General features: G+C 41.6%; 1 protein-coding gene across 1 annotated transcript in view; it reads left to right on the forward strand.

Moving 5' to 3' along the window:
* The window catches only part of TSPEAR (thrombospondin type laminin G domain and EAR repeats), a 65411-nt gene extending 53707 nt beyond the window's left edge, over positions 1-11704 (forward strand). Inside the window, exons 10-12 of the mRNA XM_075284950.1 lie at positions 9428-9618; positions 10062-10163; positions 11551-11704. Of these exons, the coding sequence (XP_075141051.1) occupies positions 9428-9618; positions 10062-10163; positions 11551-11704 (447 nt within the window). The remainder of the gene's footprint in view (positions 1-9427; positions 9619-10061; positions 10164-11550) is intronic.
* The last annotated feature ends 1836 nt before the right edge of the window (positions 11705-13540 follow it).

The following is a 13540-nucleotide window of genomic DNA, read 5'->3' on the forward strand; positions in this document are numbered from 1 at the left end:
AACAACGGGGAGCGGCAGTGGCAGCAGTTCTGTGCAGGTAAGTTGAGCAATCGGGATCGGAATTCCGTTCCCGATCTTTTTGGGCAAGATCGGAACCCGATTGTGATTGTGAAATTTACTCGATCGCCGATCGGGGTCCGATCTTTTTCGATCCTGATCGCTCAACCCTACTGGAGAGTCTTCAGTCAGCACAGGGGACACCCCCATGACAATTTTGGAAATCGCAGGGTGCCCGCAGCGCATATTTTTACTAGAAACTAGTTCACTAGAATCCCATCCAGTATACAGTGACTATAAAACGCTACCTTTTTCTTCAACGTTTATGCGACATGGGGTCCCCTGGCTAAAAAGATTATAAAAAACACGGAGAAAAACACAGCAGAGACGTATTGCGTTTCCGCTGCTTTTTCCGCAGCATTTTTTAGCCTTCTAAACGTTGGCAGAGGTGACACATTAATTGCTCATTTAGCGTGAAAGTCCTTGTGTAAAGGCGTGTTCACACATGCTGTTTTGATTTTTTGATGCAACCTTTGAAGCCAAAACGAGGAGATGCAGAATCTTTCCTGTATACTTTCCTCTCTGTGATCTGCTCCTGGCATTGCCTTAAAAAGCTGCATGTAAGACATGATAAGAAGGCCGGATTCTCAGTACTCGGCATAGCTGGCACCTGAAGCTGAGTGATCAGAACCATCGGAAGAAACATAAACTATACATAACACTACTGATCATCATAAACGATACGCCGCCACATATTAGTCTGACAGGCTTCCCCTCCAGCGCTCTATAAACACACTTACCACCTCCTGTCACAAATGATGACATTGATTTAATGATCTCTGGTTTTTTTTTGGTTTTCTCATTTCTGCGTTTTACTTAGATCTTAAAGGAATCTGACCTAAGATGCCTATATATGCCTTGTTCTATAGAATAATCTGTGCAAACATCGGAGGAGACAGCGCTATTTGCACATACACTTCACTCTAATGATAAGTAGGACACACAGACACGAGATCCATCATTCCGCCACATAGCGAATTATACCGTCCGACATCATTTTTGTTATTGTTATGTTCACTCTGACAAATTCTAAGCACTGCCTTGTAAATGCAAATTACGTCTAATCTCCTTCCATCTCAATTATGAGCGGCGGTGAATGTGCTTACAGTAATAGCGAGAAATAGGACACGCGGAATCTATGAGGTTTATTGGTTGTAATTAGGGAATTAGCAGGGCTGCCATAAATATGGCTTAATACCCAATATAGGCGCTTGATTTTTACCCAATTTACATCAAGGCGTCTTACAAGGAAAGATGTCCCTATGCTTCCGATATTCTTCAGCTGCTCTAAGAAGCTCAGACTATTAATAGGTTGTCGCAGAGATTATAGTCGCAGTGAAACTTCTCCATCACATATTGTTTTACTGGATATGACACATTTCAACTTTGTTATGACGTTTCCAGAAGCGAAAAAAAAAAAACAAAAACTTGAAATTCACAAAAAAATAGTCTATTCCTTTTTTTCCTAAAAGTGTCAATACAGTATACTGTGTTGGTTACATTGATGGCAGCGGCTCAACTGAGGTGGAAAAATCGCAAAATGTCAAAAAAGTCAAAAACTAGTCTATGCCGGGAAGAAAGTGGCGTGTAGTTATAGTAACATAATAACATGGTGACATAGGTGATAAGGTTAGATAAAGACACAAGTCCATCAAATTCTTGATTTCTCATAGTCACATCTTACAATGGTTTATGGCATTGATAACCTATTAATAGGTCATCAATATCAGATTAGCAGGAGTCCAACATCCAGGACCGCTGCTGATCAGTAGAGATGAGCGAGTAGTATTCGATCGAGTAGGTATTCGATCGAATACTACGGAATTCGAAATACTCGTACTCGATCGAGTACCACTCACTATTCGAATGTAAAAGTTTGATGCAGAACCAGCATTGATTGGCTGAATGCTATACAGTCGGCCAATCAACGCTGGTTCTTCTCCTACCTTTAGAAGTCTCCTCCGTGCAGCTTCCCCACGGCGTCTTCCAGCTCTGAATTTACTCTGCCAGGCATCGGGCATGTGCTTGTAGTGCGGGCATGCGTAGTCGGCTCTGCCCAGGCCCGATGCCTGACAGAGTGAATTCAGAGCCGGAAGATGCCGCGGGGACCCTGCACGGAGAAGACTTCTCGGAGGATCCAGCCCGACCCTCACTCGTCGACTTGGAAAGTATAATTTGATCGAATGTTGCCTACCCCTGAAACGAGCATTTTCCCCCCATAGACTATAATAGGGTTCGATATTCGATTCGAGTAGTCGAATATTGAGGGGTTACTCGAAACGAATATCAAACCTCGAACATTTTACTGTTCGCTCATCTCTACTGATCAGCTGTTCTCAGTACACATCATATGAAGAACAGAGTTGGAAGCAGATGGCACTGTTTTCCATGTAGTGGCTGTGCTAGGTTACTGCAGCTCAGTTCCTATACAGGAATGGGATTGGAGCTCCAGTAATGCACAAGCGCTATACAGAGAACAGCTGATTGACCAGGGTCTTCGGTGCTGGACCCCGGCCCATCTGATATCGATGACTTATTCTATTAACAATATAATTTGTCTGGCAAACCCCTTTAAATAGTAACCATGGACAGAGCCAATATGTGTTCTTCATGTTTCACTGGGTCGACAAAGAGGTGAAGGAAAGAAATGCAAATGGCGTAGTTACCGGCTGTCCCAATTTGTAATGGCCACTCCTGGCAAATATTTGTCCCATGCGATGTCGCAGACAAAATAAAGTGCCATTATTTTGTAATGAGCCACCACCTATTATACTCACAACTTGATCCTCTTTGTCCACAGACCTGCCTAGTGTTCAACTCCAGACAATGCCACATTATTTCCAGGTGCTGAACAACATCAGGACATTAGGTCCAGACACTGGTCAACATCAGGATATAATGTGTCGTACAAGTGCTGGAGCATTATACATTGTGCGGGGTAACAAGGGGGAGGGGCGTTATACAGTGTGAAGACACTAGGGGTCATTATATGGTGCGGGAGCACGGTAGAGCCATTAGACTGTGTGAAGGCTACAAGGGGACATTATATTATGTAGTGACACTGGGATGGCATTATACTGCGTGGGGTACTAAAGAGGCATAATTTTTGTTAAAGAGGACCTTTCACCACTTTTGGGCACATGCAGTGTTATATACTGCCAGAAAGCCGACAGTGCGCTGAATTCAGCGCACTGTCGGCTTTCCCGATCTGTGCCCGGTGTACAGAGCTTACGGTGCCGGTACCGTAGTGCTCTATGGTCAGAAGGGCGTTTCTGACCATTAGCCAGAGACGTCCTTCTGCCTCGCGGCGCCTATCGCGCTGTGCTGTGGAACGGGGAGGAACGCCCCCTCCCTCTGCTCACACAGCTCGTCCATAGACGAGTATTATCAGGAGAGGGAGGGGGGCATTCCTCCCTGCTCCACAGCACAGCGCGATTGGCGTCGCGAGGCAGAAGGACGTCTCTGGCTAATGGTCAGAAACGCCCTTCTGACCATAGAGCACTACGGTACCGGCACCGTAAGCTCTGTACACCGGGCACAGATCGGGAAAGCCGACAGTGCGCTGAATTCAGCGCACTGTCGGCTTTCTGGCAGTATATAACACTGCATGTGCCCAAAAGTGGTGAAAGGTCCTCTTTAAAGTGGTTTTCTCATCTCAGTGTTTCAGTAGTCTTTTCATCTCACTTCCTGTATTTCTCTGCCCCCTCCTCCCTCTTACTGAACGGGGCACATGATACTTAAGCAGATCATATAATATGCAGATGCTTGTACAGAATGGACTCTGCGTTATCTGTGTGTCTACATAGAGAGATAACAGAACAGGCTTTAGCAGCAAAACTACAATTAGCTGAACTGATTGTCCTGCCGGCAGAGCAGGGAGTGATGTCACTTGTCCTATAGGTCCGTGGTTATAGCAATGCTGTGTAAACAATGGGAGGAATAAGGTCAAATAGCAGGAGAACAAAACAGAATTTCTAAAGCAATGTATTTAGGAAAAGTCTTCAATTTACATAAGTTACCAGTATAGACAGGATCCTTGAGATGGGACAACCCCTTTAAATGTGTAATCTTTTTTGCCTTGCATTTGTAAAGTGCTATAGATAAACCTAGGGGAAAAACAATGGTCAATAACGAAATGTCCTTGCGCACCTATTCTATTATTACAACATATTGTACTGTCAAGCAAGGGTATAGTCATATACAGTATACCTGGTCTCTAGTATTTTTCCCCCACAATAATGTGACAATTCCTGTCTGTAGGCAGCATGTTATAAAGCAGACAGAGTAGAGCAGAATGATGTATAGGAGTGAAAAGAATCAGTATAACTTGTCATTTATACATTGAAATCTCTGCTTTTTCTACGGTGAGGAGTCAAGGAGTCGGGCCCAGCATGGAAAGATCAGAATTGTAATGGATAAATACAGGTTGTACTGAATCTTTTCCTACAATCCTATATATCAAGCTCCCCCTGCTCTGTAAAATATTTAACGCGCTTAATTCCATTACTCACAGCCATATTACAAACTGACATTGTACAGATATGTAATCTGGTGCCTATAGACTAGCATGGACATACTGGCACAAAAAGGTTTTATCTTGTATATTCATATGTTTTTGAATATATTCTAAGGCTGAGGATATGAAGCCACAGGATGACAAAATTCAGAAAAAAAGATGCTAAATCTTAAAGTGGTCATGCCATCCTAGTAGGGTTGAGCGATCGGGATCGGATTCCGATCAGCAATCGAGTAAATTTTACGATCGCGATCGGAATATCGATCCCGATCTTTTCCGGCGGGATCGAGGTCGGAGGTTATTTCCCACAATGTTTGGCTACTGGCCAATCATGGTGGGAAAAGCTAACATTAGGGTTGAGCGATTGGGATTGGGAAAGATCGGATTCTGATCGGAGATCGAGCAAATTTCACGTTCGGGATCGGCTGGAAAATAATCGAAAATTGGATTTTAAAAACTATTCTGAAATCTCAAGATCGGCTCAACCCCACATCCTAGACATCCTGAGGATATGCTATAAGTATCCAGTAGGATCATGGCTAGCCTGGAGGAGGCAGCTAGTGGTCACTTCACACTCGTCCTCGCATATACAAAGCTTACATAGGGAATGGTATATACCACCAATTTGTGATTCTGTGTTGAGCGTGTGTTCGACTCCTGGTATACACATCAATTACGGCAACAAAGGATGTGGAGTATCATGTCCCTTTGGAGTTTCTCCAGACTCCGCACCATTTGTCCCGTGTCCCGTGTCTGATTTTGCAAATGTAACTACACGTGTTGATCATAGCCTTTGATTCTTGTTGTTTGGTTGTTGTACGGACCTCATGGCCATTTAGAATACATTAAAGGCAATGCTTAAGGATAAATACTCGTGCCTGTACATAATGTGTCCCTCAGCTGCAGGCATACAAGAAAGGCTTTTACAGAGATATAATTATCTGCTTGGTCTCTTGATGACTTGAAACTACTTCAAATATCTTTTCAATGAAATGTAAAGGCAAGATAGGACTCAGACTGGGCCTGAGCTATTAATCCATTATTCTTCAAAGCGAGTGCCTTGCATGTTCTCCGAAAAGTACAGTATACCAGCATGTAACGTCTGGAAGAACATAATTATATATTTACGATTGTATTACCATATAGGACATAGTGTCAGTGTCCATAAAAAAGCTACATAGGAGACTATAAAGCTTTAATCCTTGCAAAGCTCCACTTTGGCCAATGTATTTTGTCATTTATTGTGATTTTGCCCATTTTGTTCTCTTTTAAAAAGGAGTCTGAAAATAAAGAAACATTCTGATTCCAAGGATAGTTGTTACCCTTTTGCACCACGAGGGACATGCAGGAAATTATATTGCTTTGCCACAACTCCTAGGCTTGGTCAATATGGGCTATGGACAACGCATTTTGTAAGTTTCCCAAGAAGTGGAAATTTAGTTTTAAAATAATTTAGTTTTAGGCTAAGGCTCCACGTTGCGGAAATGCAGCTTTTTTTGTTGAATATTTTGTTGCGTTTTTTTTTAGTCAAAGCCAAGAATGGGTACAAAAGGAATGGGAATATATATAGGAAGTTCTTATACTTCTGCCTTCTGCTCAATCTATTCCTGAATTTGTCTCTAAAAGCCACAGCAAAATCTGCAAAAAAAAAGTTGCGTTTCTGCAACGTAGGGTTTCAACCTTAAAATAGTTCAAAGATGGCCAGGACAGGTTCCGATCCAAAAGCCAGATAGCCATGACTGAAAGCCGGTGCACTGCATCGGCATCCTGCCGCGCACTCCGCTCTGGATTAGGCCCAATGAATGGGCCTAGTCCAGAGAAAGGCGTTTCTTGAGGCCGAATCGCGAGGCGAAACCGCCTGAAGAACAAGCACCTCGCTTCTTTTTCCAGGCGCCGGGCTCCTGAGCAGATCCCATTGATTTCAATGGGAGCCGTCTTTTTGGTCAGGATTTTGAGACTGACCAATGAACATGATGTCATGGGTTGGTGAAGAGGAATTAGTGCTCATCCGTGAGCCACTTCTGCTGCAAACAAGGGTAGGTCATCAATATTTCAGCCCTATAATTCCCCTGTACTCTAGCCTACTAACTATATCAGCGGTGGTGGATTCTTATTCTGTAGAACATGAGCTTCAAAAAGACTGCAACATAGTAGCAGTCCTTTGTATTGTAGCTCAGATTGGTATTTAAGTCCCATAAAATCTCTGTAGTCAGCTGAAAGTCCTCTAAAGGATACCGACTGTATCAGCAATGTTGGAGGAGACGACATGCAAATTCCCTTGAGGCAAAGTCAACCAAAGGTTAGCCCATGGACAACATGGAAGGTGACCAAGGACCTCTTTAAGTTGGTCATAAAAATGGCTAACTTATGGTTCAATGAATGTTGGTTGCCAGCTATTATCTGTCCCATTTACTCCATTAACCCATTAACTGCTTTTTTAAACAAAAAAAGTAATATGGGAAATACACTGTGAAAATGACCTCGTGTGTGCAAGGCAATGCATGTACGTGATCAGTTTGGGTTTCCTATCATGGGCGACATCCTGCTGGAGCACGTGAATGTCCTGGCAGGTTAAAGTACCCGATCCCCAATTGGGGATCCTGGCAGTTAATGTGTTAATATGACAAGTGGTTGTAAGGGGCTCCTCTGTATAAAGCTACATAGGTTACATAGTCTCCCCCATAAATGTTACCATTAACATGCAAAAAGTAAAATTATTGAACAACTAGCTGATACCCGCGACTTCGTCTGCGGTGATTGTAGCAGTGGGTATATACAGGCGTGGGTAAGGTTTTCGTACTGTGTATAAGGGATGGGATATGAACTGTAACTTTGTATCTTGTTGTAATTCTGAGAACACGTGCTCCGGAGCGTTAAAGAGAGCCTCCTGGAGTATCGTTAAGGGGAGGGGCAAAGTGGTAAAGTATATGTATATGTGATTGTGTGGGGTTAGGGGCGAGGCTGCAGAGGGCAATATGAATTTTGTGGCTTCCTATGGTCCAAAGTGTGTGAGATTGCAGAGATGGTGGTGTGAGTTTGGGTTTTGTGGGGGTCCTGGCACAAACGTATGTGCGCTGTTGTGACGAAAAGTAGCCTATTGCGCAATCGGGTGTATTAACTATGTTTGTGGAAAATTTCAGCCAAATCGGTGGAGCGGGTTTTGCATGATTGAGGAACAAACATCCAAACATCCAAACATCCAAACACACAAACCCACAAACATCCAAACTCACAAACTTTCACATTTATAATATTAATAGGATTGTCTTATGGGTGGAGGGTCCTTTTTTTGTCCCTCTTGAGCTCCACAGTCCATGTATGATACAACGTGGCAGCTAGCTCTTTGTTATGATCTAATATTCCTACTTTATATTATCTCATATATGCCAACATTTCTGCTTTGTACAGGATGTGATATTGACTTCTCCGACTCTCATACTTAGCATCTAAGGTAATTTATTGTCACAAAGCGAGGTCACTGACCTCTGAAACTCGAAACGTGTAGCCTAAAGCATTAGGAATGACATGTAGCATTTTCCCTGCCCCAGAACATGCAAGTTACAGTGACGCTGTTCATGGCATTGCTTGTGGCAGGTGTCTGCTGTCTGCAATATAATAGGGACTGACAATGTAATGATACGTCTTGTGTCTTGGCCTTCGAGTCAAAATCTTAAATACATAACTTAAATACTCTTGAATATTGCAGAATGGAAAATAAATGAAAACTCCAATGTTAATGACAGTTGTATAGGTCTAATAATATGAAGGGCAGAGTAAGGGCAAGCACAGATGGCTATAGATTTATGCTAAACTGAAATTGCAATTCCACTAAAGTGGAAGAGAGTTCTACTTTGGGAGGTTGGAGGGAAAAAATTATATAGAAAGAGATTTACAGGGGAATTGACTCTCCGGATCGCCGCCTTTCCTGGGTTAGATGGAACGGCGCAACAAATACTTCAGTCCAACACAGCAGGTTTTCTGTTGTAAGCCGATCTCAGCCAGTTATATTGCACAGGTTGGACATGGAAACCAAACCATATCCTAAAAATCCTAGCCCTGCCCAGGTGCCAACTAAATAAACAATAGTTCCTGACTACTTGGATTAGGCTCAGGTCAGTCAAAACCAATCACAGTGTGAAGAGCAACCTGTTATACTTGCAGTTTCCAAAACTTCTGTATTGTCCCCCTCCAGGGAGATGTGTCCTCTCTCCTTCCCCAGGCTGGGAGACATGAGCAATAAATACCTTAAGGCTGGGGCCCCATGGCCCGGAAATGCCGTGATTTGACCGCGGCAGAAAAGCTACGTGAAAAATCGCGACTTTTTACAGTATCTGCAAAGTGGATGGGATTCATTCGAATTACATGCCCACTCTGCGTTTAAAACCGCAGTGCGGATATGCTGCAATTTCTGAAACTGTCGCAGTTTTGGAAATCGCAGCATGTCAATTATATCTCCAGAAACGCCGGCGGCTTTCCCGTAGATATAATGGTAACAGAAAGTCTGCGGAGGAAAACTCTGTGAACTTTCTGTTCAAAGCACTGGAGGAAGAACCGCAATGCGTTTCCACCGCGGTTTTCCCGCAGTGCTAAAGTGTCTCGTAGGGCCTTAGCCTAAAGAATATTGAGGGGCTACTCGAAACGAATATCGAACCTAGAACATTTTACTGTTCGCTCATCTCTATTTTTAAGATGTTGATACCTCTGATTCCACTGCGTCACATCAAACAGTCTTACCCATTGTCATTGACGGAGATGTTTTAGCCAGTTTGTGGGAGCCAAACCACAAAAAGTTGCATTTGAGTGAGCGAGGGATATGTCGGCAATATGACGTCCACTTATACATTTCCATTTCAGACCTTTGGAGCATCGGACTGGGAGTTCTTTAGAATTAAGGATCGCTTCTTTCTGGCTGTGGCCAACAGTCACAATTACACAGTTGGGATAAAAATGCAGAAAACTGAAGAATATGCCATCATCTCCTCTATATATGAGCTGAACATCACTGCACAGCAGTTTGTCAAGTACCAAGATATCCTCACTTACAGGTAATGTCTTTCTTGAGTTATTTCGGAGCATAGAGGGGCACAATCCCTATTGGAGGCCACTGAAGAAATGTAATGAAATTGGTCACTAGTAGTTTAGTAGAGATTGCCTGTAAGCCAAATATTTCAATTCAAGTCACACCTATCCATTGCTAGATGGTTGCTGTATACTGGTTTGTTAAATACCTATATACTGTACAAATGAGTACCTGGTAAGTGATGGACATTTACCCCCCCCCCCAGTCAATAAGGACCATACTGTTGCTTTAATGAAGAAAATGGGCTTAATTCTATTATTGTTTTATTCGATTCCTAATCTTCTACAGTGTCCTGTTATTACCCATCAAATGGCTGCTCTGTCTGATATCTGATATAGTCTCTGATATGTTATTTACTTTTTAAAACAAGTGGCTGAGACCGTCTCACAAGGACCCTTCTTCTTTCAGTGCTGTTGACTGGGAGTTTTTCACGGTTGGAGAAGACTATTTCCTAGTTGTGGCCAATTCCTATGATGGCAATTCATTCTCTGTTAACAGTGTTATTTACAGGTAAGTACAACGATTGTCCATTATCTCCAATAGCCAGGGAATTTGGGATTTTGATGTAACTACATCTAACTCAGGCTATAGTCATATCTGCAGATGCGAAGAACAGAAACCCGAACGCTAGTGTGAACCTAGCATTAGTAATGTTTTGAAATGCCCCTACTGACATATACCACATAACATACCGTATATACTCGAGTATAAGCCGACCTGAATATAAGCCCCTAATTTTACCACAAAAAACTGGAAAAACTTATTGACTCGAGTATAAGCCAAGGGGGAAAATGCAGCAGCTACTGGAAAATTTCAAAAATTAAAATGGTCGGAGTTTTTGGGTGCAGTAGGTGCTGGGAAAGAAGAGGGGGTGTTTTGGTTGTCTGTCTGCCCCTGCCCTGAGCTTGAGGACTGTTTTTTCTTCCCCACTTGGAATTCAGTCTGGCTGTATATAGGGTATCTGCAGTACTCCTATTAACCCCTTCCCGACGGAACAGGAGCACTGCAGATCCCCTATATTCAGTAGACCGGGCACTTTCAGACACAGGGATACCTAATGTGTATGTGTTTTGCAGTAATTTTCTACTTTTACCTGTATTTTTTTTAATCTTCTTTTTTTTTTTTTTTTTTTTTCCCCACTATTTTATGGGAGATTCTATACATTGATATTGTGGCTGGTCATAGACCCCCCTCCCTCCTAAAAAATAAACAAAAAAATTTAAAAAATTATTTTTATTTATTTTTTATTATTGTTTTTGCTGACTCGAGTATAAACCGAGGGGGGCTTTTTCAGCACAAAAAAATAAGCTGAAAAATTCAGTTTATATTCAAGTATATACAGTAATATTCATTCTGGAGAAAAACTTTACTTAATGGTCAAAGGTTATGAACACTTTTGAGTATTTTTACCTAGAAATAATTCTTATAATTGGGATTTAATCCAAATTTCCAACTTTTAATCTGCAGATTGGTTATGCTTTCATGCATTGCAGGCTGCTCAGTCCTGTTCAGTGTGAAATCCACCAAACATGCTCAGTCTGTAGCCATTATATCTGGAATTCTGAATGTTAAGAAAGTTGACCTCCCTTTTTTTTTATTTAAGTTTAATTTATTTGGTTGTAAAGGTGCCAGTATAAATTTGGGTCCAGGAGAATAGAAATAGAGGTGGATGTATGAGTATGAGTAAGCAGCCTGCAATGTATGAGAATACATGTAGGCTACAGAAAGCAAACAGTGGAAAAATTTTAATAATACTCAATGACAAAAATAATTTTAGTCAAATGAAGAATGTATAACGTGACTGGAGGCTCTATTACAGCTTGGTACAACTTGATAAGAATAGGAATTTAATGAATACTTGTCATCCAGCTATTATTTCCTATGTTGTTCTTTACAGGTGGCAGGGCTACGAGGGTTTTGTAGCCGTCCATTACTTGCCTACCTATGGTTGTCGAGATTGGGAAGCATTCAAAACCAACAACAGTTCCTATATAATGTACTCCAGTGCCAAGGAGCCGACGGCAAGGGTACTGAAGCTGAAGACTCTATAGCCTTCAGGAAAGCAAAAGTATACTAATAGTTAGGTCTGTGCGGCCAATGATTTGGAAAAGTAGTTTTGGATCACTGCATATGGAACAAACCTCTAGACATTGCAACTATTAAGAAGGGACGTCTGTATGTCCACAGATTGCTTAATATCAATCTAATGGTTATATCAACTGGGTAGGGAAATGGTGGTCGCAGGTACAACTTTAAGGCTATATTCACATGTAAAAGATTTATTTAAACATTTCTGGACCTGTTTCATACATCTGAATAGGATTTGCAGAAATCCATGGATATGCTAAAATAACTTCATTTAGATGTGAGATACTTGAGACTTTTGCAACAAATCTCCATTGTCTGAATAAATCCAGGTGCTGCTGTTAGGGTGATAACCCCATATGTGACAATGTAACCTTTGCAGCTTTTTGCTTTGCCAAATTGTGCGCAAAAACACTATAACCTAAAAAAGCATCACCCTCTCTTTATCCATAATACATAAGAGCACACAAGTGTTTTTTTTATATCAGCAATACACAGAATAGGCCTAGGTGGGGGTTTACATTTTAAAGGGTTTTTACAGGCTAAAAATACCAGATACCAGATTGGGGTCTGACAGCCAGCACCTGTACTGATCGGAGATCTCAGCAGCCGCTATAAAAAGAATAGAGCAGGAAATAGACAGCTCCGTTCTATGTATAGTGGCAGAACTGAGTCACTGCAGTTTAGCTCCAATTCAAGTGAGTAGTAGCTACAGTTACCTGGTCTGACCACTATTCAGAGAATGCAGTAATCGGCTGCAGATGAAAGCAGATCCGTGGGGGTGCCGGGTTTCAGACCTCCACTGATCTGATATTGAGGACCTGTCCTTAATATAGTATTTCTAGCCCGGATAACCCCTTTAATATGATGCTTGCATGGGATGAGCGCTGATATTGTCCCACTGACAAGACTGAGACTTGACCCTGCATTGTCGTCGTCCAGATCTGAATATCATCCATGGATGCTCAAGGTGGGCACCTCTGTGATGCCATCATTAGGATAAAAAGTGCATAGCTTTGTAAATAGGTATTATTTGTAATGGGTGTAAATTGACAAAATTCTTAAAATACAGTTTTCTAAATATAAATGTGATGACCAAACCACTGTAAAGGGCTATGAGCAAGACAATATTTAATACGGAATACAACAAAAAAAACCCATATGGAATCAGAGACATACAGAGGTACAGTATAGTCCCAGATAGTATTACAGTTCCATACAGAACATACAATATAGATGTATTTTTATAACTGTACTACATAGTAGAAACTTCTCTTTCCTGTATACATATCTCATTATATGATTTGGAGCGGGCCGTTTCGGATACTAACAATAACAATGGTGACATGGTGTATGATATAGTCGGGTAACACTCTATGACATACATATACAACATTATGGTGCGATCATCCGGCTTCAGATAAAAAGGAACTGTTTTAGATACATTTATGTCGCGTTGTATAGTTTTACGTACGAGAACAAAAAATTCCAAGCTACAAGGAAAGTGAACCATCAATGGATTGATAATGAAGTTCTAATAGTATTTGGATAGGTACATTGCAGTATAAGCTGTTATAGCGAGATCACAGTTTGCTGTTTGATTTTGGGTCAAACTCCAACCAAAGGTATGTTGGATAATTATATGCTCCTCCACTGAGCCGGTGATGTTATCTGAATATACTTAGTCATCCTTGCTTAAAATTCCCAAGTAATGTATTATTCAGAAGAAGTAAGCTGGCTTCCTAATTATACATATCCGCTCAAAAGACTTGTGATTTAATGGCTAGGAGGAATGTGCCGCC

This window comes from Leptodactylus fuscus, chromosome 8 (genome assembly GCF_031893055.1).
Source record: "Leptodactylus fuscus isolate aLepFus1 chromosome 8, aLepFus1.hap2, whole genome shotgun sequence".
NCBI lineage: Eukaryota > Metazoa > Chordata > Amphibia > Anura > Leptodactylidae > Leptodactylus > Leptodactylus fuscus.